This window comes from Hypomesus nipponensis, chromosome 2 (genome assembly GCF_054491055.1).
Source record: "Hypomesus nipponensis isolate SF chromosome 2, ASM5449105v1, whole genome shotgun sequence".
Lineage (NCBI taxonomy): Eukaryota > Metazoa > Chordata > Actinopteri > Osmeriformes > Osmeridae > Hypomesus > Hypomesus nipponensis.
The window spans coordinates 8,429,827-8,455,824 of NC_140362.1; the positions used below are offsets into that span (position 1 = coordinate 8,429,827).

General features: G+C 41.5%; 1 protein-coding gene and 1 pseudogene across 1 annotated transcript in view; one reads left to right on the plus strand and one right to left on the minus strand.

Moving 5' to 3' along the window:
* LOC146300657 (CUB and sushi domain-containing protein 3-like) overlaps positions 1-25,998 on the plus strand; it is a 238,536-nt gene that overhangs the window by 70,321 nt on the left and 142,217 nt on the right. Inside the window, exon 3 of the mRNA XM_084709773.1 lies at positions 15,057-15,169. Coding sequence (XP_084565899.1) covers positions 15,057-15,169 — 113 coding nt within the window. The remainder of the gene's footprint in view (positions 1-15,056; positions 15,170-25,998) is intronic.
* Positions 5,948-7,036, minus strand: LOC146300660 (uncharacterized; annotated as a pseudogene).

The following is a 25,998-nucleotide window of genomic DNA, read 5'->3' on the forward strand; positions in this document are numbered from 1 at the left end:
AACTCCCAACTGTCATTAGCACTCTCATAAAATCCACCTTTTACTTTACTGTACATTGCACAATTTTTGCACCAACCATGTTGCACTCTTCTTTATATTACATTTTTTACATTGTATAGTATTGGCTGGAATTATTTAGATACTGTTGTTAATTTGCAACTTTTTACATTTTCTACATTTTCTATTTCAAACTACATGTTTACCGAATATACATCCCTGCCATAGTAAATTCATTGTTTGTGCAAATTTACATGGTGAATAAAGTTGTTTCTGATTCAGTTGCATAACTGTAGGATAATCTGTGTTAAATGTATTTGACTGACATTGCTAACTACCCATTTAACCAATAGGTAGCTGGGTTGCATGTTACCCCCAATTTATGGGATATTTAAGTGACTTGATCTTCATGTTCCTATTGGAGTAGCCTTTGGGAACAATCAGAAAACATGGGTCCCCTGACCAACATACAGTTAATTTGTCTTCTCTTTGTCTGGTCCTGACATTATCATCATTGTCAAGCAACATTTTAGTTTGATATCCCATTAAGAAGACTGTTTTTCTGTTAGCGTTGAGGCATACCAGGAGCAACACACACACTTCAGGGCATGGAAGTTCTGGGGAAACATAGTTGCCGGTTGGCTATTATGTGTTCCATCAGTTGGTCTTTGATTCAAACCCGTTTACACAAAGAATCTGACCAAATCTAAGATGGACTGAGATTGTCAACATGTTCAGTCTCTAGATCTGAGAAAATCTGTTCTGAATCTCAGATTTATGCTTGTCCGTACAGAATGACAGATAAGATCCAAATGAGATGAGTCCAGATCGTCTGTGTGGGCCACCTTGTATTAGAGATCTAGACCACCTTGATTGTTTCTTTTTATTCCAACTTCCATCAAAATGGATAGTCACTTTGTAAACCACGAACAGGGCATGTTTCACTGTACTACAGGCAAATAATATCAATATTTCTGTGTCATAATGAGAAGGAAGGTATGACTTTACATTTACATGTATTCATTTGCAGACGCTTTTATCCAAAGCGACTTCCAAGAGAGTGCTTTACAAAGTGCATAGGTCACTGATAACAACAACAAGAAGCCCCAAGCATTGCGGGAAGCCAAAACAAGAAGCCCACATTGTGAACAATCAAAAAATAAGTGCCAAAGGGAAGAACCATAAGACAATGTAGTTAAGCAAGTTACAATTAAACAACATGAATCGCTAAGTACAAGTGTACCTGTGGAAAGGCAAGCAACAATAAAAAAAATACAAGTAAAATAGGATTAACTAAAATAGAATATTTTGCAGCGAATACAACAGTTTAAATCCACTAACCAACAAGAGCAACAAGTCTCTAAGCAAGAGTCATTGTTTTCCTTGAGGAAACTAGCATTGGGTTCAGCAAACCATTCCTAAGTAGTGTTTGTACTACACACTTTGTGTGAGAGAGACAGAAAAAGGAAAACGTCGATGTCCCTCGGAGGCCAGAGCTGGCCTAATCATTTGGAGGATGGATGTGACAGGTTCTCAAAACTGATGTAGTGTGTTCAGGTGTTTGGAAGTGCTGCCCCTGTCTAGACAATCATCAGCAATGGAGTGATAGTGATTCAAGCGCTGCTGGGGCTAAACACCAGGAGCCAAAGTGCCTCATACAGACAGCCTGGATTGTAGCCTACCAACACCGGCATTAGGGTGGCGCAAATTCTAGAATGGCAACAGGGTAAACTTATTATGTTGTGTTTCAGTATAATTGTGTACTGTGTTGACTTTGCAGACTTGGTTTGTGCTGGTGAAGCTGTAGGCTGAAGTGGCTTATGCATTTAGTCTGTATTTGCTTTGGTATTCGTGCTTACTAAATAATGAATGAATCAGCTTATATGTTGTTATTTTAGGTCCCTTGAAAGTTCAGCTAATGCAAGTGGTGGATTGAGTACTGGCCATCCTGTCCTGAGCCATGACACAGTAGTAGTCATACTGTAAAAACCAAATACCAGATATAAGTAAGACTGAATCCCAATACTCCCCCTTACGCCTTCCCCTTAGTTTTGCACGTTCCCGTGAGAGCTAGTGGTGTCCCAATACTCTTTTTGAGCTAGGGGTAGGGCTAAGACAAAGGGGTATACACCCCTTAAAACCAAGTAAGATCGGGAGCTTACTTGAAACCTAGGGCTATGTGAATACTGCGCGACTGGCAACAATGGCAGCCAGATAATCCAGAGAGTCCAATAAATGTAATATTTTCGGCTTAATTAATTGATTAAAAAAATTATGACAGTCTTGTTTTGGGTTATATACAGTCCTGAACATATATTTGCAACCATTTTCCTAATTGAAACGTTTCTAAAAATAACTAGTTTTGTACGCTAATGTTACAATGCTGAATTGCACAACAGTCCTGCATTTCTTTGACTAGCATGTCTACAGTTTTAAGTCATCTCCATTAGCAGCGAATTTCGTTTAATATCAGTGCATAACACTACTTGCTATGGTGATATTGATACATGCTACATGACGTACCTGTAACCAAGTGGCATCCCATTTCTTCAGGATATGTAGCCCTTACCCTCAGTTTCGAGGGCCAAGGGCTAGGGGTAAACTATGGGCTAGGGGGAAGGGAAAGGGGTAAGGGGGAGTATTGGGATTCGGCCTAAATACCTTGCCATTGGCATAAATAACATCGGTGTATGTTATTTATTCATTTAGATTTCGACATTTAGAAAATCACGGATAAAAAAGGCATAGTTTTAACAGTATTCCAGTATGTATGGGGTCAGATGGCTCAGGGGTTAGGGAATTGGGCTTTCAATCAGACGGTTGCCGGTTCAATTTCCGGCAGTGCTAAATGACGTTGTGTCATTGGGCAAGGCACTTCACCATACTTACCTCGGGGGAATGTCCCTGTACTTACTGTAAGTCGCTCTGGATAAGAGCGTCTGCTAAATGTAAATGTATGGCTGGAGGATCTGAGATACGTTATGTTGGCAGCAGATACTTGTGCAACCCACAGACTGTGGACCTTAGCAAGTCAACTGTTGACTGTGTCGAAGGCTGCAGATGGGCCCAGGATAATTAGCTGTGTTTAGGAACTCCGTCACCACCAGGACAGATGTTGTTGTGGTCATAAAATAAGTCAGGAAGGAATGGCAGGAATCCAGGTCGTCAGGGAATCTGGATTTCCTCCACCTTATCTCTGCAGCCCATAGTGCAGTTCTGTCTAAGTGGAGGGACTCTATCAGCCAGGGATAAGAGGGTGAAGGTTATGGTGGTTTGGAAACAGCACAAAGAGAGTCAGGAGATTGAGTAGAGGAAAGAAAGGAAAGGAGAGGAAAGAAGTGGATATTTATGGAGTTAGATTAGTTTCATAATTCACAAACAAACGTAACACAATTCACAAATAAATGACCCCATTACATTTGTTTGCAACCTGACGAACACGAGTTACAAATCGGAGAACACGAGTTACAAATCTGACAAACACAAGTTTTCTGACGTGCTTAGATTCACAAATGCATTTTTTCTATACGATATCCTCTGCAGCCTATCAGATTAACGTGTCTATGTGGACTTCAACGTTTGTTTGTGAATTATGAAACTCATCTAACTCCATAGATATTAAACTGTCTGCAGGGGGGTATTCGTCGTAGCTCGCTAAGCAGTTTAGCGAGCTAACTTTCAGGCTAAAATAAAACACGCCCCTCTTTTTGGTTCGTGGAAGCAAGTTTAGATAAATCACCATAGTAACACATCCATTAGCACTAACCTGCTCGAGAGCAGGCTAACATAAGTGTAGCTGGATAAGCTTGCCACACCCCCGGAAAAAAAAATGGCATCTCCATTTCTGAGAGACCCAGTTGACGAAGGAGCTATTCTAGTTCGATTAGCCTTTCATACCGATAGAGTTCTTCGCGATCGCCAAGATCCTTTATGTCACACGGATGAGTTCCTGTTCGAGCGATATCGATTCAGCCGACAAGGACTCATTTATTTGCAAGACCTTCTCGGGCCGTACATTGCAAATGTCACACGCCGCAGCAGAGCTTTAACTGTGCTTCAGACTCTGTGCATAGCCTTGAGGTTTTTTGCGTCAGGTACATTTTTATACAGTGTAGGCGATGCAGAAAACATTGGCAAAGCCGCAACATGCGTTGCTGTAAGGAAAGTGTACTTGGCGCTCAACCAGCTGATGAATAAATTCATCATATTCCCAGGCCATGTCCCAGTCAATGACATCAAAGAGGGATTTTATGCAATTGCAGGTAATTGAGTAAATAAATATTGTACCATTTCATGAAAATGCCTTCCTATCACTATTCATTAAGGAGTTTATCACTATGCAGAGTTTCCTAATGTCATTGGCGCAGTGGACTGCACCCATATCCGCCTGAAAAAGCCCTCTGGGCCAAACGAGGCCGATTTTGTGAACAGAAAGGGCTTTCACAGCCTTAATGTTCAGGTACTTATTACATAATTTTCCTCAAATTACATTGTTCTTAAAACAATCATTTGTCTTTGACAATAGACATGGACCTTGCAATTGCCTGCTGTAAGCTATTCATGTACTGTACAATACCCATGACTTGACTGCAATTCATCTTAGATGATCTGTGACTCCAACTGCCTGATCACGAATGTTGAGGTCAAGTGGCCGGGGTCTGTCCACGACTCCCGGATATTCCGAGACTCCACATTATGCCACAGCTTTGAGCAAGGTATAGCAAATCTCATGTCATTCAGAAATTGATTATTTTATGTAGAGGTGATCCAACGTTGTTCATATCATATTCTAGGTAACTACGATGGGCTCCTAATTGGAGACAGGGGTTACGCCTGCAGGCCCTGGTTCATGACCCCCTATCCAGAGCCAGCCCCAGGCCCTGAAGTGCGGTTCAACGGTGCTCTCGCTAGAACGAGGGCACGGATAGAGATGACTTTTGGCCTACTAAAGGGCAGATTTAATTGTCTGCGGGGGCTGAGGGTGGAACCGGACAGGGCCTGTCCAATCACAGTGGCATGTGCTGTGCTCCACAATGTGGCCACACTCAGGAGGGAGAGGGTCCCAGTGATTGTGGCCCATCCTGAGGACGATGTGGAACCGATCCACCTAAATGAGCGGTCTGGAATGGCTGCAAGGAACATAATTGCCCAGCATCATTTCAGATAGCTGTCCAGATGACTTTGGGTAATGTTGGACTCATTTCATGTTCTTCATGTTTGCATGTTTCATATATATGGTTAGCCACCCTCTTTGCTTTTAAGTTACCCATTAATAGTCCATCCTCAGCCATCATCGAGTCCATCCCAACTCAGTCTGGTTTGCACCTCCACTGCCAAGGACCAAGGCAGACTGCGGCAGATCATTTGGTCCCACCCTGACCTGTTCCATTCCAGGACCAGCAGGAGAGCAAGCAGGATCATTGCTGACCCTTCCCATCCTGGCCACCACCTCTTCCCATCCAGCAAAAGTGTGCGGTCGATTAAAACCAATGGACTCACAAACAAGAGTCAGGTGGTTGAGCGGTTGGGGAATCGGGCTAGTAATCAGAAAGTTGCCGGTTCGATTCTTGGCCGTGCAAAATGACGTTGTGTCCTTGGGCAAGGCACTTCACCCTACTTGCCTCGGGGGAATGTCCCTGTACTTACTGTAAGTCGCTCTGGATAAGAGCGTCTGCTAAATGACTAAATGTAAATGTAACAAGGGGCTCACAAACAACCCCCTGCACCACACTGACTCTGGGACCCCTGCACACAATGCACTGCAGTTTGCATCCTTATTCATTCAATTCATTCTGAATAGAGGAACATGCTGAAGAATAATGTAACAATAAAGCCTTTATTTTTTTCCCCTTTATTGGTTATCCTGTAAATAAAGGTGCACAAATAATATGATTTTCAGTTTAGTTCCAATTCATAGCAAAGCTCACAAATACTTAGCCAAAGCTTTGCTTTACAGGGTTAGACTTACATTCAGCTGCCGTCTAAGCAATTTAACCTCCAAATCCAACTTGATTGAGCTCAAGTGGAGGTTATGTATTTTGGCACGCAAGTATTGCTTGTAAAGCGTGCGCACATCTTCAGTGTCAGTCTGGAAAAAAGACAAACCATTCATAGCTTGTTCAGTGTGGTGGTCAGATGCCAACTAAATTCAGGCCTCACAATGTGAGGGTATTTAATGAGAACTCACACCCCTATCCCCAGTTCCCAAAGAGTGAGAGGGGCCAGGCTCCTCCAGATCAGGCCGTGGTCCAGCAGGATTTGCCTTAAAGAATGCATTGATGTAGTGAGTGCCAGGAGTGAGTGGCAGGAGTGAGTGGGATAGGAGTATTAGTTGACACAACTTGCATTTACCAAATCGCTGGAGAACGCAGAAAGTGTGTCCTCATCGTTTAGACTGACCTCCTGTTAGTGAATTAGGAATGATTAGGAACTGTGGGAAAGTGCCTTCGGTTTTAAAAGACACACACAATGAACATGTTTAGAATCATTAAACAATGATGCAGCAATATCAACTTACATCAGTGGGCTCCTCTCCCCCGACCAACACATTGGGAGGTGGCTGCAGGAGTGTGATCGAACCTCCGGCCACTGCAAAATGTGACTATGGTTAACCAAATGACTAATTATGAAGGAAACTCATAGAATGAAGTGCACCTACCTTGGACATAAGGATTCTCTCCTGCTACCACCTCTCCAGAGGAGCTGCCCCCAGCTATGCCCTGCATGATGGGCCTACCCCTATTATTAGCCAGGGCCAGCTCCTCAGCAGGGGTTAGCTCGGGACCTTGGGGTCCTCCCCCCGTCTTAACCATATCTGCCTTTTTCTTGTTGGCTAAAATATGAAGGATATGACACTGACAAGCTGTTCAGTACATTACCATGGCACATATTGTAATGACTCACCAGCCTGAATGATGTTTTTATGTTTTATTTTTACTTGCTCCCAAGTCCTCTTAGTGGCTGGGTTGCAACTACATGGGGTTTGAAAGCACTCATAATTATATGACAGTGTTCACCATATCACACCATACCATACCATACAGTACACCATACCATATCATTATTTTTGAAAATGATTAAAGTGGACTCAACAATTTCTTTTCACTGCATCAATTGATTGAATTTCTGATTATGAATAATACTACGTACATACTGTAATCCGCCCATACACAGATTTGCACATGCATTCAAACTCCTACTTCTATATGGTCATCTACACATACATGCATATGCACATATATAGTACATGTTAAATAAGCGCTTTCAGTACATACATCCTCATAAGTGTCTATGAATTCGTATCAATTAAATAATCTTTGGCCTTTGTTTTATCTAGGCCAACTTATTCTGTAAGAGTTGAGACAATTATTTTCGCTAGCAAGATCTCATTCGATGATTAATTTCCATTAAGCCTACTGCCAGCAGGCACATTTAAAGAAATGTGATCTGATTGATCGGGGTAATGAGGCACTAAAGATGAGCCTATACATTTTCCCAAAACTTACGCATTTAGTTTATCAGCAATTTTTTGCCAAGCTGCCTGTCTTGCTCTGGCAGCGGTGGCGGTGTTTGACTTAGCCATGATTACGTCTCTGAAGTCTTCATAGAGACTTATTATTAAATGCTGTTCTGATTGCGAGAATATCACCGCTCTCTCTTTAAGTCCAGTCTTTCCTGCCATCGTACCGTTAGAAAATCACGGTTTTGGTGATCGACCTTTCCTGCCTTTTGTAGTCGGACGTGCGCGTGCACTTGCCCAGATGAGTTTAGCCTGATTGAAATTAACCACATGATTTGGATGCGGATCAGCCGTCGACGAACCGATATTAGCGGTTCTCAGTTAGCTCGCTAATGTTAACGGGCTAAAGGGACAATGGATTAGCTTAGCTTCAACCCCTACGACGAACGGGCCCCAGGTGTGGTGGAGAAGGCGGTGGGGAGAGTGGAGAGAACAGAGGAGGTACATTTTTTATACAACTATACTGAAGAAAAAAAAATCATACAATGCTAACACACAGCCATGAAATGGAACATCATGTTTTGGCTTGAGCAAAATCCCTTACAGAAGGAAAATATATTGCAGTATATTGGAAAATATGATGTGATATATTAGGCAATATATGTCCATATATGGGATTTAATAATTATATTGTACGGAAATACATGGGATAATGTATTGATGATAAATATATTACTAATATATTATAAACTATAATATATATTAATGTAATATATTGCAATATATTGCAGAATACAGCAATGATTGCCGTTTTCCATATATTGCAACATATTCAACATGAATATATAATATATGTGTTTATATATCCCAAAATATATGCAATTTTATATCTATAAATGCCACCATAATGTTTTCCGATTTATATGGGAAAATGTATTTGTAATATATAAATATTATATATATTATATATTATATATTTGTAAATATATAGTGTCACATGTATGTTTAATATATGGTAGAATACATTTGAATTATATGTAAAAAATATAGCTGCAAGCAGCAATGGCGAATTCCTCCTTCAAAATGGCAAAATATTGTAAAATTGACATAATAGATAGTTACACCGGGATTACCCAGAAAACTAGAAACTGTTTTGTAAAAAACAAAAGCGCCAAGGCCTGGAGTTCAACCTGTAACCTTTCGATTAGCAGCACAACTTCTCATCCAATTGAGCCATTCCAACTTTGCAGTGTTCAGTTACTGAATAACAAAATAAGATGTTTGTCCTATGGCAATCATAGTCACATTTGGTCCAAGCTCAAACAGCTCTAATTCAGGCATATCTAAATAAATGTCAATCTTATGGTATTTACGTTTTTGGGGGCAAATTTTCACTTAGCAGGTGGTACTGTTTGATTTGGGATTCCATTTGGATTACTTTTTAGAATGTCTTGTAGATGGCTGAGCGGTTAGGGAATCAGGCTATTAATCAGAAGGTTGCCGGTTCGATTCCCGAAACGTAAAAATTAAGCTGTGTCCTTGGGCAAGGCAATTCACCTTACTTGCCTCGGGGTATGTCCCTGTACTTACTGTAAGTCACTGGATAAGATCGTCTACTAAATGTAAATATTACCATATATGTCTGTACATTGTATGTGCATGTTCTCATATATGTACACATGCATTGTACAATATATCTTCCCATATAATTTTACATATATTTAAAATATATTCTACCATATATGAAGCATACATGTGACACTATATCTTTACAAAAATTACCCATACATTTTCCCATATAAAGCGGCATAGATTATGGTGGTTATTTATGAATACATAATTGCATATATTTTGGGATATATAACCACATATATTATATATTCATGTTCCATATATTGCAATATATGGAAAACGGCAATCATTGCTGTATTCTGCAATATATTACATGAATATATATTATAGTTTATAATATATTAGTAATATATTTATCATCAATATATTGTCCCATGTATTTCCATATATAATATATTGGTCAATGTTGTGGAAAATAATATATTAACAATAAATTAAAATGTATTTCAAATCATATGTTGGTAAATATATTTTCTTTCCGTAAGGGATAGTAGTGAAAGCACATACAAATCTATAGCAGGTGGTAAAATCAAAGCATGTACAAATAAAAAACAGGTCTAAATAAATACATCCACAGTGGAAAATAATGCTTGCTTTTTGATGTGGCTTAAAGATACTGTTTAAAGAAATTAAAAACGTTCACCTCATCCTTTCTGTGGCCAAAACAACAGCTCATTGATGTTCAATGACACCATTGTATGTGCTTGTGTTTTGTAAGAGAGGGATATACTTGTGAAATCTGTAGTTTCTCAAGGTCTTAGTCTAAATAAATACATAAATAAATACATCCACAGTGGAAAATAATGCTTGCTTTTTGATGTGGCTTAAAGATACTGTTTAAAGAAATTAAAAACGTTCACCTCATCCTTTCTGTGGCCAAAACAACAGCTCATTGATGTTCAATGACACAATTTTATGTGCTTGTGTTTTGTAAGAGAGGGATATACTTGTGAAATCTGTAGTTTCTCCTTGCTAAAACATAGTAGACTAAAACAATGGTTTGTGGTGCTGGGGGTAACATGTTTTAAAATCCCTCTGGTCAATTACATTTAAGTCTAGGTCATCTTCCATTGTGTCAGAATTTAAACAAATGACAGTACTGTACTAGCCTCTACTAACCTTACATTGGCAGTTAAATGCCTCTGGGAGTCAGATGGACGGCAGTGTATTGTTATGCATTGTTCTGTCTGTAATTAGTCCCCCAGTGGATTTGGCAACCCAGAAGAGAGGCACAACCAAAGGCACCACAGCGTGTCATCAAATAGTGACTCAATAGTCTTCTCAAAATGCATCAAAAAAGCTTCCTTGTACATTGTACACCACCTACCGGACTATACCACATCCAGCCACTCCTCACCCCTGTCCCCCATCCCTTAAAGTATCTGCCTCCCTACCGTTCCCTGCTCCAGCTGGACCCACTGCACTCCACAGAACTCCATCTGACCAAAATGATACAAGTCACTTTGCACTGCTTACATGTTCATATTGTTAGGTTTTTGTTAGCTGTTATTCTTGGCTTAGGTTATTCTCAGTTGTTGATTTATTAAATGACTTATATTCTACATTTTGTTAAAAAATAATGTAACTCATAACTTATTTATAGTGCTGTCAGTTAGACGCGTTATTAACAGCGTTAACGCAAACCCATTTTAACGGGGTCAATTTTTTTATCGCAAGATTAACATTCTTTTTGGCCTAGCAAACTTTGTAGTTTTTTTCAAATGCTGTTGGAAAAACTACAACACCACACCGGATCAAGCTAGACCGGAAACAAAACAACAGGCACACACTTGTTTGGGCTTGAGAGCCGCCTAAAGAGTAGTAGGCTAACATATACGTTTTGAGTGGATGGCGAGCATGAGATGCCGAAATGGATGCCAATAAGATTCAGAATTCCAAATGGTTCCATTGACAAGACCAAAGTGATCCGTGTGTTTCGTTGTTGTGAACTGAGCTGTCATTGCAGCACGTCCAGTCTGAAATACCACTTGATGGCCAAGCACACAACTGATGCAAATTCTATGCCCCCTCGTCAAAGCCAGGCAATTACAATGTTGTTTTCAATAAAAAAAACATTTGCACTAAGCAATCCGATCCACTTTTACATGTTGATAAGAGCTTTGAAATGAGAAACATTATTGGACAAAAAGAAATTAATGGACACTTAAAAATGTGCGATTAATTGCGATTAATAGCAAGTTAACTATGACATTCATGCAATTAATCGCGATTAAATATTTTAATCGTTTGACAGCACTACTTATTTATCATAGGTTTAGACAGACCACCAGGGATTGTCAAGTGGAGTAGGACTTAATAATTCCAATTCACCTGTACTTATTACTAATGGAAATAAACTACATTTGAACTTACTGTAATCAGAAATTCTGTATTGTGGATGCTACAAATATTCTTGCTATTGGTCACAATGTTTCTTTCTGGAGAATTCTATATGCTTCTCTCACATGGCCTGTTGCCATCTAGACACATGGCTTAAGCCTCCGGTGCCAGTGCGCCTGCAGTATGGCCGCACTGACGAGAGCTCCACTATTACCTAGCATTTTGTTTGTCTTGCTAGCGTTTGTAAGTTGTTTTGTCGACTTCCACTTTCCGGAGTTTGTGCTCAGACTGCAGCGGGCTCTTTGTTCCGCCGCTTTTTTTTAGACGAAGGAGGAGAAAGAGAGACCGATGTGCTGGAGTCCTCGTCCCAACTCAGAAACTGAGCTTCAAACCTGCTTTTCCGACCATCCTAATCGCTAATGTTCAGTCCATTGATAACAAAATGGACTAACTAAATGCACGCGTCAAATTCTATCAGCACATTGACTTCTTCACACGTGGAGACCCGAACCTGGACCCTTGTTATACAACATTCCAGGGCAGCTACAAACCCCTCCCCCGCCCTGCTTTTGGTAAAGCTGATCACACCTCCATTCTTCTGCTCCCCGCATATAAAACAAAAGCTTAAACAGGTCAGAACGGTTGTGAGGTTAGTCCACCTATGGAGTGACGAGAGTGTGGCGACCCTCCAGGACTGTTTCGACACCGCTGATGTTCAGGGAGGCAGCAGAAGGAGGCATAAACGAATACACAGGCACTGTTTCCAGCTACATTCATCACTGCATTGATAACATCGTCCCCAAGAAGGTTGTCCGGTCTTTCCCCAATCAGAAGCCCTGGGTTGATGCCACAGTCTGGGCCAAGCTGAGAGCCCGGTCTGTCGCCTTTAACTCTGGGGACCCTGATCAGTACAGGAAGGCCAGATATGACCTTCTGAAGGCCATCAAAGTAGCGAAAAGGGCTTACAGGACCAAGGTGGAGTCCAGCTACCATGGCTTTGACACCAGGTGCATGTGTAGTGGACTTAAAGCCATTACAGACTACAAAGGGACAGGCTACAATGAGACCCAGTCCTCTGTCCTACTGCCAGACGACCTGAATGCCTTTTACGCTCGCTTTGAGAGGGACTGTGACCCCCCTGTAGTGGAGCTACCTGAAGGCCTAGCCAGTAGCGTGCCAACATTAACTGTAGCTGAGGTGAAGCACTGCTTCAAAAAGATCAACCCTCGCATGCCACCTGGAACAGACGGCATATCAGGTAGGGCCCTCAAGGGCTGGGCTTCAGTGACATCTTCAACCCTCAGCCTGTCTGTACTCCCCACCTGCTTCAAGAGGACCACCATTGTCCCTGTGCCCAAGAACACCAAGGTCACCTGCATGAATGACTCGCCCGATAGCACTGACCTCTGTCGTCATGAAGTGCTTGGAGTGGCAAGTCAAAGCAATCATCAGCTCCTCGCTACCTCGTACCCTGGACCCTATGCAGTTTGCATACAGGTCTACAGACAATGCCATTGCCCTGACAATGCACACCGCTCTCTCCCACCTGGACAAAGGGAATACCGGAGCCCGTCTAGGGAGAGCCTGTCCACTCCCTATTAAGCTCCACTGTACCAAATGTGGTTGCAGTTCCACCAGAGTTCCACTGGGGGTGATCGCCGGCATGAGGCAATGAGTGCAAAATGAATGGGAGTCTATGGAGCTAGACAGCTAAATTAGTCTCTTTCGCCTGATTGTTGTTGAGCAATCTCCAGTTTTTGCAAGTTCAACATGGATTATAAGTCGAAAGTTGGATGAACGTGTATTTATGTCCTTTCGATTTCTTACAGGGTGAGTCGTTGTTGCCCATAACACTCTAGCATTCTGCTAATGAATGCAGATTTTTTAGAATAAAAAAGTACATTTAACACCCAGCTGTGTGTAGTTTCTTTGCTTCCCTTTTCAAATGCAACGTTCAAATTCCTAGACAAAAAATTATATCCTGAGAAAAGTGGATTTTGAGGGGTATAGCTCCATAGACCTCCATTCATTCTGCACTGGTGAGTGCTCTCATATGGAACCAGAGTGCAACCAGTTCAGAAGCCGGAAGTTTCCCGAGAGTGACAATTCTCCCCATATTAAACATTCTCTGGGAATGAGTATGCAAGGATGCTTTTCATTGACTACAGCTCAGCATTCAACACCATCATCCCCTCCAGACTGGTCTCTAAGCTTGTGGACCTGGGACTAAGCGCCTCCTTTTGCAAATTGATCCTCAACTTCCTGACGGGGAGGCCACAGGTGGTGCGAATCGGTAATTGCACCTCATCCACACTAATCACCAACACAGGCACCCCCCAGGGCTGTGTGCTCAGCTCTCTCCTGTTCTCCATGTTCAAGCACGACTGTGCAGCAACGCACAGTTCCAACCTCCTTGTTAAGTTTGCTGACAACACAACCATTGTGGGCCTCATCTCAGTGGCAGTGATGAGTCAGCCTACAGAGAGGAGGTTGATACCCTGATATCATGGTGTCAGGACAATAACCTCTCTCTCAACGTCAGTAAGACCAAGGAGATAATTGTGTACTATTGGAGGCGGTAGGAGGAGGAGCATGCACCCCTTCACATCACCGGATCCAAAGTGGAAAAGGTCAGCTCCTAGGGGTGAACATCAGCAATGATTTCACCTGGTCTGCTCACACGGACGTGGTCAAAGCAGCTCGGAAACGCCTCTTCTTCTTGAGGAGATTGAAGAAATTTGGCATGGACTCGGTCATCCTCACTAACTTTTACAGATGCACTATAGAGAGAGGGAACTGCACAGACAGGGACCGCAAGGCTCTACGTAGTGTGGTAGGATCAGCAGGCAGGCAGGCAGGATCCTAAGAGACTGTTACCACCCATCCGTCCGTCTTTTTATCCCGTTGCCTTCTGGCAGGCTAGAGACCATAGCATTCGGTCTAGCACAAGCAGACTGGACAATAGTTTCTACCCAAGGGTCATCAGGCTTCTGAATGGACACCGATATGGACATTGATACATTTCTCAATGGTCACATTACATTGATACATTTCTCTCTAGTCATTTAACACACTGTCACTTTCAGCTCAATATTGCACTATTGCACTAACTGTACCCCACTTGTCTTAGGTTAGTATAGGTCTTGTCTTAGGCTAGTATAAGCCTTGTTTTAGGTTAGTATAGGTCGATAAGGTTAGTATAGGTAATTGTATTAGTGTATTATTGTATATTGCATACTTTTTTTGTATATTAGGATGTTTATTACTATTATTTTATTCAAACTTACAGTATATTGTAACAGTCACACATCTTTCTCTATACGAGGCAACAATGCTGTGTTTGTCCAACACTCTCTCACCATAAGGCCCTGCTGGCTTATACGACTCAGACGGTCAAAGCAAAATTGGCATTTGCCACTGAAGAATGGTCAGCAACACATCATCTTTACAATGTAATGAAAACAGCTTATTGGTCTTGGCCTATGAAGCAGCCTGTTACAATGGAGCTTTCTGACTCATACATCTTTCACACTATGGAGAATGTTCTGTGACGATGGTTCTTAGGCCAAGTGGGATTGCAGAGGTATTGTGTTTTGCTTTGACCGCAGACTCTGTCTTTTCTCAACAGGTTAACTGGATTTCAAATCCCTTCTCCCGTGACAAGTACTGGGTCTATTTTTTCACTGCAGCTTACCAGTGACTTTGCAGTTAGCGCTCATGGATTCAAAATCGCTTATGAAGGTGAGGAAAAAATGCTATTTCCTGTTTTTCTGTTCTGTTAGTCAACGTGTCATTTGTTCAACTATTTGAAATACATGTTATATATTATTAGACAGCAAATAAACCTTCCAAACCTTACTTAAAGAAAATGAGAAAGACATTAATATTGACTTTATACTTATTGAACAAACAGACCTCAAACCTAAGAGTCCCTCTGTTCTTATGTCCCAAGCATACAAACTAATCTATTAAAATCAGTGTTCTCCTCAAATTCTTTACTTCTTCCCTTCCAGAGGTGCATGATAAATCACACACCAGATGGTGGAGGGAATTAGTCAAGCTTATGAATGTGCTAATTTATTGGTGTCGAAGTTGAGTGGGGTGCAGCAGGGGGCTGTCTAATTATGAACTGTCCTTCTGTGACCATCTCCCCCTCTCATCTCTCTGCCCCCCTCTGCCTCCCTGCCCCACCTGTCTGTAGCTACTTCTCTCCTCGCCAAACTGCTCTCACCTCCCCATATCCAGCTTTCTCTCCTACTCCCTACTCTCTCCCTCTGTCCGAGCTACCTGTCCACTTCATAACTTGCTTTTACTATGTCAACTCCCAATCTCCCCCTCACCTATCACCCCTCCCTCATTTTGTTAACCTCACATCCACCTGCCTATATTACTCTGCCCTCCTTAGACTTCACTCTCCATTCCTTTACTTCCACAAACTACCTCCTCCCTCCCTCTCCGTTCTGCAAAACCATTTCTTCATACCCATTCTCCTGCTCCCTTCACAGCTCCGCCTGTCTACTTTCTGACCCGGCCAGCCCAGACCTCTCCATCTGCTCCTCTCCACTATCCTCCCAGAGAGGATGTAGAGACATGGCCATCAACTTCAGAGACTCTCTGTCTTCCTCCCTATGGCCTTAATTAAGTTTTATGCTTATTTTAATGTTAATCCCATACTTATACTCAAATGGTCCAGATATCTCCCATTATTTAACAGTTTACAACAGAGAGTTATACAAACCAGAGAGACTATTCTCATATGGGGATCATATCAGAGGATTATTATAATGCACAAAGTCTTAATGTCACCATCATAAATGTCAGTTATCTAAACATAGAGACATTTCTAAGCTCTACTATTAAACCTTGGTCTCCAAGTCAAACATACAGGTGTTCTTTACTGCTTCACTGCATTCATAGTGGTCCGGAATGTAATTCCATTATGAAAACACACAATCCTATATATTGAATGCTAATGAATGCTACACAACTTTCCCATTTTCCTTTTTGTCCACACATTCTGTGAACGTTCCTATTTATATGTAACGGAGATACTGGAACCCTGCTTGACCTGCTTGCATGTGGTTGGTTGTGAATCAAACTAGGAGCTGATTGAATCATGACTGGAGTTAAGTGGATTTTAACCTGCATGTATATGAAGAGATAGGGAGGACATGAGAAGAACACATCTCATTTAAAGTTGCTGTCAATCTTCTGTCAATAATGGAAATGGAGACCATGCTTGGCTATCTAGTGGATATTCACTGATTACTATGTCCCCCGAAATTCTCATCACACTCGTCAGGACTCAAGCATGTCTATTGGGTCAAAAGAGATAGAGATACTGTGTGCCTGTCACTGGGTACTATCCCAAAAGTATAGAGCTCTGGCCTCACATAATATGACTGCACTATATGGCCAAAAGTATGTGGACAGCTGCTCTGTAAACAAACCTGTCATTGTAAAATGATGGGTTCCCACTTTGGTTAAACAACTGACTATGGGACACAGGGACGCGCACAGGTTGTGGCTAAGGTTGCCCGGGTAACTGCCCATTTGCCCTCCTCGCGTCAAAGTGCCCCTCCTCGGGAAAATAAATAGTCAATTTAAACAACTTCAGAATTTCATGTAGACCTAGATGTAAAAAGTTTCCAACTGAAACATTTCATAAAGTAGCCTTATTCAGTTCCAATCGATAAGCCTATGGGCAACGAGAGTGGCAGGGGGAGGGGGTATGTCCCCTATTCTGTTTACTCTGCGGTACTGCATGCTACCACCACCTGAGCCTCCATTTTTTGCCCTTAAGAGACGGTCACGGTTGTTTTCTTCTGTGTAGATGAAAAAACTGCTTTGTGATGTCAGAAATGGTGAGTTTAAAGTTGTAGAAATGTATAACAAACGAACAATCAAGTTTTATGAAATGAATTTAAATCTTCATAAATCCAGGCTCAGTTTGCAATGTTTAGCCGAAATAATCAGACGGCTAGCTTGCCTACCAGACAACCAGCCCGTTATCACATGCTAATATTTGGGTAGGAAAACTAAGCTGCATGTCTGCTGGTGGTTAGTTTATAACATTTTGTTTTAACAAGAAGAACACATTATAAAAGTAATGCATCACATGAATTATTTCATTCAAAATGGTTAAATGTCTAAATCCTATCACTATTATGGGTTTTGTTGGGGGGAATTTTTTCTTCAAAATGCCTGTGCACATCCCTGATGGGACATATACTGTATTGGATATACCAGCTCCTATCTTCTAGCAAGTACATGTTTAAGTATCACAGATGACCCGCAAAGCCACTCTAGCTCTGCCCTGTACTACTTTATTATTCCTTCCATTCCCTACAGACTGTTGAGGGAAACTTCACTTCTGTTGTATTTACAAGTTTGCTGTGATGTGGGTTCAGTATTTCTGCCCGTATCAATACCCATCCTTGGCTCCGCTGAGAGGGGATGCTGAGCACATAAACACTGCCACTCCGTCAAACTTCCATCTTCTTCAATGGCTACACATTCATTAGATATACTGAAGAAATAAATAGCTCAGTCCCAGAGAGATTGAGCCAGCCAACTACCTAATTTAGCTGTTCACATAACTCAACACTACCAGCAAGTTAAGGGCAATTCTGCTGCCACAGTGGTGAATGTGATGGTGCTGTAGGTGGAAATACTCTGTGAAGCAATGAGAAATTGAGTCTTTTTTTCCTACATACAGGTTTAACTAATCCATATTTTTTGTTGCAATACTGCATACCATACACCCCTGTTCAATTAATACCAGTGTTTCCCACACAAAGACTTATTTGTGGCGGTGCGCCACAGACTCAACACCGGCCGCCACATATTGCGTTTCTTAATTTTTTTCAAAAACGCTTGAGGTTAAAACACGCAGCGTATTCGTTCAGCTGCATTTCCTTTCACTGCTCTTTCTCCGTCTCTGTCACTAGAGCATCTTTCTCACATTCGCACAGTCACAACGTCAGCACACGTTAGCAATGATGCATGCCTACGTTGTTCTAGTAAGACCAACAGCTATTAACAGCGAGCCTTCAGCATTAGTGCCGTAGCTAAAGGTCTATGAAAGTTGAGGCTACTTTTCGCTAGGTACCTACAAACATGTGTTTATCAAAGGTTCCCTTTCGTTCATTTGGTGAGAAGTCTCAGGAGCTAGCTAGCTTACCCGGCGTCATGGAGCCGACCAGTTTGCTAAATAGTTTATTATTATTATAACGCTATTTAGCACTAGCGTTGCTATCTGCATAGCATTGCTACCCCCCCCCCCCCCTCACCCTCGCCCCCGCCACAAATAGCTTTCTAATCTGTGGGAAACACTGAAAACCCCTGTTCTTCAGTGGCGATTTCTTTAAGACTGCAAGGGCAGCTCAGCTTCCCCTAACATTTAAAAAAATTCATGGTCAAATATTTACTCATAAATTTTACTTAGGAATCCTGTTAAATGTGCCTAAAAACGCCAAAACAGCATACCCAAAGTAAATTGACAGCTGTTCTTGAACCATTTGGACTACATGATGCAAATGGACTCATTTGAAAGCTGACACTCTGAAGTCATGTTCCTTGTTGTCAGGACCCCTGTTAGTCCTACTGGTGTTGGGTAATAGAAGCTTGAACACAAGGAAAGTGAAAGTTTCTATTTCCGCCTAGATTTTGTTTTGAAAACAGAGGACTGAAGTAAGTAAGTAAGACTTTATTTATATAACACATTTCATACAAGAATTGTAGCTCAAGGTCCTTTACATAAAATCAATAAAAACAATTAAAACAATAATACAAGTGATAATAATAATTAAAATAGCAACAATAATATAACTAATGAAAGTAGTAAAACACTTGAGATAAAATTTCTTAAATGCTTCGGTAAAAAGGTAGGTTTTAAGCTGTTTTTTTTTTATGTCTAGCGTGTTTGCTTCTCTAATATTTATGGGTAATTTGTTCCATAGTTTTGGGGCGTAATTAGCAAAGGCCGAATGACCAATCTTCTTTTGACTGCTTCTGGTGACCTCTAATAGGCCTGCATTTGATGATCGCAGTGTTCTAGCTGGTGTGTAGTTTATAAGGGAGTTAGCAACGTAGCTAGGTCCTTGTCCGTGTAGAGCTTTGTATGTGAGGAAAAGGACCTTAAAGTCAATTCTGAAAGTGACAGGGAGCCAGTGTAAAGTAGCTAGGACAGGACTAATGTGTTCTCTCCTTTTAGTTTTGGTTAATAATCTAGCTGCAGAATTTTGAATGAGCTGTAGTCTTTCAGTGGTTTTCTTGGGAAGACCAGTGAAAAGTGCATTACAGTAGTCCAGCCGGCTGGATATAAAAGCATGAATGAACTTCTCTGCATCATTTTGGTTTATGAATGGTCGTACCTTTGCTATATTCCTCAGGTGAAAGAAAGCTGTTTTGGTCACTTTATTTATGTGAGAGTTGAAATTCAAATCTGAATCCAGGATTACACCGAGACTCGTCACCTCTGGTTTAAGACAGGGGGTTAAGCCTCCTAGATTCTTAGTAAACATCTCTTTTGGATTTGGGGCCACATTATAGGACTTCAGTTTTGTCTTCATTTAATTTAAGAAAGTTATCATTCATCCATTTGTTTATTGCCAACAGGCATTTGGTAATGGAATTGATGGCCGTTGCATCGTTGGGTTCAGTGGATATATATAGTTGTGTGTCATCCGCATAGCTATGGAAATCTATGTTATGTTCTCTGATTATGTCGCTGAGTGGTAACATATGAAGAGAAAAAAGTAATGGACCCAAGCAGCTTCCTTGAGCAACCCCATAGCAGTTCTCATGTTTCTTGGACCTATGGTCTCCTAAACTAACATAAAACTTCCTTCCTGTGATATATGATTTTATCCAGTTCAATACACTATCTGTAAACCCAATAAGCTTTTCCAGTCTATTGATTAGGATGTCGTTATCAATGGTATCAAATGCTGCACTGAGATCTAGCAGGATAAAGATCGAGACATTATTTGCATCAGAGTTTAGTCTGAGGTCGTTAATTATTTTGGTGAAAGCAGTTTCAGTACTGTGATATTTCCTGAAACCTGACTGCGAGACTTCCAGGATGTTATTTTCTTCAAGAAAATAATTTAATTGGACTAAAATAAAATAATATTTTCCAGTACTTTACTACTAAATGGAAGGTTTAATATTGGTCTGTAATTTGCAAGTAGACTGTTATCCAATTTGGGTTTCTTTAATAGGGGCTTACAACAGCTGTTTTGAAGGCATCTGGGAAGACGCCAGTTCTAAGGGATGTGTTTATAATCTCTAGCACCGGACCTGAGACACTATCAAACACTCGCTTAAAGAATGTTGTGGGTATAGGATCAATATCTGAGGTTGTGGAGTTAGATTCGCTGACAATTTTGGAAAGTTCACTAAGTGTGATACAGGTAAATGTGCTCATGGTTATGTTGCAGAATCTACTGATGTCAGTTTCGACCCCACTTTTGATAATACTAGCTCTGATCAAAGTTATTTTGTTCTTGAAGAACAAAGCAACCTCTTCACATTTAACTGCTGAGGATTGGGGTGGGACAGGGACAGTGTTTAGCAGCTGGTCAATGGTGGAGAAAAGAACTCTGGAATTTTTGGCATTTTCTGTAATAATGTTGGAGAAATATTCTCTCCTTGCTAGACGGATGGTTTTGTTATATAGGTGGTTAGTGTATCTTTGTAGATATTGTAGTGGATAGTGATCTTTGTTTTCCTCCATTTTCTCTCTGCTGCACGGCATTTTCTTTTCGTTTCACTAACATTTTTTTTTCTCAGCCATGGGGAGGTTCTGCTTGTACACTCCTTTTTGGTTTTCAGTGGTGCAACAGAGTCTAACACAGATAATAGTGCATCATTGAGGTTCTCTACCATTTAATTCAGAGAGCAATCATGACTAGTTGGCTCATATAGAGCAAATTGTTCAGAACATTTCATCATAGCTGTATCGTCTAATTTCTTCTTTGGACTAAGAATTGTTTTGTGTTTTTTGTTAGGATAATTTCCACATTAAAAAGTATATAATGGTGGTCTGAGAGGGGTAGATCAGTTATTGAAATATTATTGATATTTAGTGACACATAGTGATAATAGTTCAGAGAATTCTTTTATGAATATTGGCGAGTGCCGATATATAATAACAAAAAGTATTGATTCGGTTTTGAGCTCTATAGCAAGATATTTATATGATGTGAATTCACCTAGCTCAGTGATTTTGAACAACAGTTTAGAGGAGAAAATAGCTGCGACTCCTCCACCTGTTTTTGATTTCCTAGAAACTTGGTGAAAGCTGTAATCGGGTGGACACGCTTCTATCAGAGTTGCTGTTGCCGTGCCATTGTTTAGCCAGGTTTCTGTTAGACAGATGCAGTCTAAGTTGTTTTCTTTGATCAAATCATTAACTAGAAATGTTTTGTTATTTAGTGATCTAAAATTTAGAAGGGCCAGTTTCATCTGTGGGGTACAAATAAAACAGGTGTTGATAAATCTGTTGGAAGAATATGGATAGTTCTGTGACTTCTAACACTAGTTTCAGGTTTGTAACCATGCATTTTACCATGTCATTTTCTGTTTGTGATGATGACCGGTATGTCTAATAAAATAGCATGGTGGCTGTCCTAGAGTACCGTTTCTTGGAGAAAGTCTATGACACTGAGCTGTTCCATCACAAGGGAACATCATCTGGGGGGTACAGATCTGTGCAGGACCCATGACCAAGCAGGAGGCTGTTTGAATGTTCTGTTCCATGGGAGGTTGATTGGATTGCGTCAGTCAGCTTAGACACAACAGGGATAGGGAGAGAAACTTGATTTGTGGTCAGGAGCACATGACTGATGTTTGCTGTTAGTAGTCGAGATCTTCTACGGTTTGGGTGGAGTCCGTCAGCTTGAAAACGGTCTGCACAGTTCCAGAACACATTGAAATTATCGATAAATGTCAGTTTGTGTGCCAGACAGACAGATGCCAACCATGTGTTGAAAGATAGTAGTCGACTGAAGGCTTCTTTTCCTCTGCGAAAGCATGCAATCGGTCCACTGATGAATACATCTTGATATCTGTTGAGTGTGTTCAGTAGCTGGGTGTAATGTTTTTTAAGTATCTCAGTGCTAGTTTTCTTGTGTAGGATATCAAACGAGCCAGTGTGGATGATAATCTTAGGGTTGTTTGGCTTATTGTTGAGGATTGATTGTACCTCTGACGACAGTTTCTCGACAAATGTGTTGCTAAGACAAATATTTTCTGTTTTTGCCAGTTTAACATGTGCTGTCATGGCATCTCCAATCAAGATAGTGGTCATATGTGGTGTTGTGTTTGCATTTGTAGTGTTTGCCGTATCAGTCCATCATGGTGTGTCAGCGATCTGGGCCCTTCATGTTTGTAAGCTGCGTGGCTAGCACTCCTGTGCCTCTTCGCCTTGGATTCCACACACAAGAGAGAGAAAGTTCCCAGTGGTTCAAATCTGTTTCTGAGTGGGACAGGAGGAGAGGTGATGTGGGAAGAGTCTCTGCCTCGCTTTTTATCCTTGGTGACAGTCCCAACTCCGATGAAGATAGAAGCGGCGCTGGGCCTCTTTGGTTTAGAGCCGAGAGCAGGCCATGACTCATCCGGTTGAAAGAAAGCTGGTTCCAAGGATGGCTCATTAGCCAGTAGCTTAGCCTCCGGGCTAGGTAGCATGGAATCTATAAAGTCTTCGGTCTTTCTGATATCTAAGAGGGTTCTGACTCTTAGCTCCAGTTCGACTATCCTCTGAGTAAGTTGTTTGCAGTCTTTGCAAGCCATAGTTCTACAAGGAACAAGCTTTAGCTTGCTTGCCTGTGGTCAGTCTGGGAGAGTAGCCCAAAATACCTCTGCTCTCCTTGGGCTTCAGTCCCTCAGGTTGTTCCTTTTAGTGGTTGTTGTCGATCCAGTTTGCCCCAATCAGAAGTATTTGATTTTGAGTAATATCATCAAAAACTATCCAAATGATTGAAACTTCAGAACATTTCTCCGTGAATAGGACAATAGATAGGATAGAAGCCAAGCAGGGAAGCAAGCAGGGAAGGTCAGGGGGAGGAGAGGGAAAGAAAATGCAACTGCCTTCGTTGAGAGCCAAGTAGAAACGCTGAAGAGGCCTAGAGATGGCAGGTGTTAGCTGGAAGACAGAATTGGACCACAGGTTGAAGCCTTACCCAATTCAAATCAGAAGTCAAACATAATACCACAATATATTCATATTTGACACATCTTTTTATAAGAGTACATCCAGGCGTTTTCTAAAAGGGCCTTTTGGAGACTCCAGAATGACCCTTGTAACCAAGGTCAAATTCTTAGGATAAAAAGGTATAATTGTTATCTCTAATTAAAGGTGGTACTTAGAACTATCATATATAACAGCTAAATCCCTCATTAGTATTACTGAAACACAAAAACTGAAGCATGAACACATTGGAGTGCTTTATCTAATTCCCAGGATTGGCGCACAAAGAACACTTATTCTGTCAACCATATTGCGCAATCAACTTTTATTTTGAAGGCTCCAGAACACCAAGCAAATGGGGTATCGCCATTCACAGCTAGCGCTAAGCTACAAGGATAACTAGTTTATTTCAGAGCCAGTCGAAGCCAGTTAGAAAAAATCTTGTAGAGGGGGCGGGGGGGGGGGGGGAAGGGGGGGCGGGGGGGGGAGGGGGGGGCAGGGGGGGGCGGGACGCACAGACCTAGTTGGCTTTAGAGGTGTCACCGGGGCATGGAAGCTCCTATTGGGTCAAACTAAACTTTTATTTTTATTTCAAACTGAAATAAAAACAATTGGCGAAGGATGAATGAAGCAACAAGATCGTGGCTATGTGTGGATATAATTCACTGTTTGGACAACTACTCGACATGGTTAGATAGTTTGGACCTTTGGGAATTACGCAGGTTTTGATGGGTTGTGTGCATACCTGGAACATTCCGAAGTAATTGTAGGCAGGGCCGGATTAAGGCAATGGGCTTCAGGGGCTGCAGCCCTGGGCCTTGTGATCAGGGCGGCCTCAGGGCGCCAGATGCCGAGTGGGGCAACGGCACAGCCCATAACATTAAAAACATTCAGAGTGAAAACAAAAATAATATGCGAAAATGTCCGGTCAAAGAAAGCACGAGAGTGGGGCCAAAATCTGCGATAGGAATGAGCTCTTATAGCTTCGGCGACTTTTTATAGTCCTAAATGGCTGTCAATCAAAAGGAGATGCAGTCTTTCAACAGACCCTCCAATCATTAAGCAGAAGCCCAGCATCCAGGCTAGCCCACTCTTCCATTCACCCCCAGAGACGCTGAGCATCCGTGAGCGGGACTTAATCGCAGCATTTATCCAATGACCGTATAGTTTCGAAGCACTGAAAAAAACTGTTCAAAGCAGCCCATTGAAGCTGGGCTTCAACAGGGAAATGCACTGTGACGCTACCGGACTGTATGAGAAGGAAATCAGTCAGTCGACCTGCTACGAAGCTGATTCTGAACGAACACGTCTTCGAGATGAACGTGTTCTTAACGCATTTAAAATGTTAACACGATAGTAAATATTCAACAACGGCGGCGTCACTATTTCAATCAGCGTAGCACATTAAGTGCAAGCGTAGGGTTTGGGTTCGGTGGAAAAAAATCTAACGTTTGGCCGAAACCAAATCCTGGATTAGGTGCATCCCTAGTCAATAGAGCATGACATACTGTGCCAACTGGACTTTGAAAAGCTAATTGATGAGTTTGCATTGAGTTTGCATCAAGAACAGTAGCGGACTGGCTACTAAAAAATTATGGTGCTATGGTGCCAAAAGTGCTTCGGCCCATCGGGAATTCTCCCGATGGGCCGAAGCACTTTTGGCACCATAGCACCATAATTTTTACTACTAATAAACATTTTGGAAGAAGATTGAGCGACACGGCCAGCCGGTCCCCCTTTCCCCCAGGCCGGTTGGTCTATTCCAAATGAACGTCTATGTAGCCCTTAGTGCCGTTAACACACAACAGTGACACTGACCGATCAAAATTAGCTATAGAGACAATATAAAGATGGAAAACTGAAACGTAAACGTAATTACCTTCACTAAACAATGTTTTACCAATTGGACAAACGGCTATGTTTGTTTGTTTTACATCAAGCTCAAAAAACTATTTTTTCGCTCAAATCAGCCAAAAGAATTCGCTACGTGCGCTCGCATTAAGTGTGGAAGTCCCAAAGCATCACATCAGGCACAGAATTTGCATGTATTAGCAGGGCACTCGCTGTGGTGGCGTATACGGGACCGGTTCTGGTAGGCTGGTCTGGATCAAAGTCCAGGGCCTATTTTTACTCCCAGTCCGTCCATGATTGAGAATGAGCAAAATCGGGCCTTTTATCACTGATGTGATGATGGTGATGGTGAGTCACAAGTTTAAACTGATCATATTTATAGAGTGGCTCTGTGGACTTTAAAGCACTGATGTGTCAAGGCACTGAGTTCGGTAAAGTTGGCATGACATTCACAGATTCAAACTTCCAAGATCAATAACTCTATAGCGAAATGTTATTAAATCACAAATAGCGCATATTTCGTACT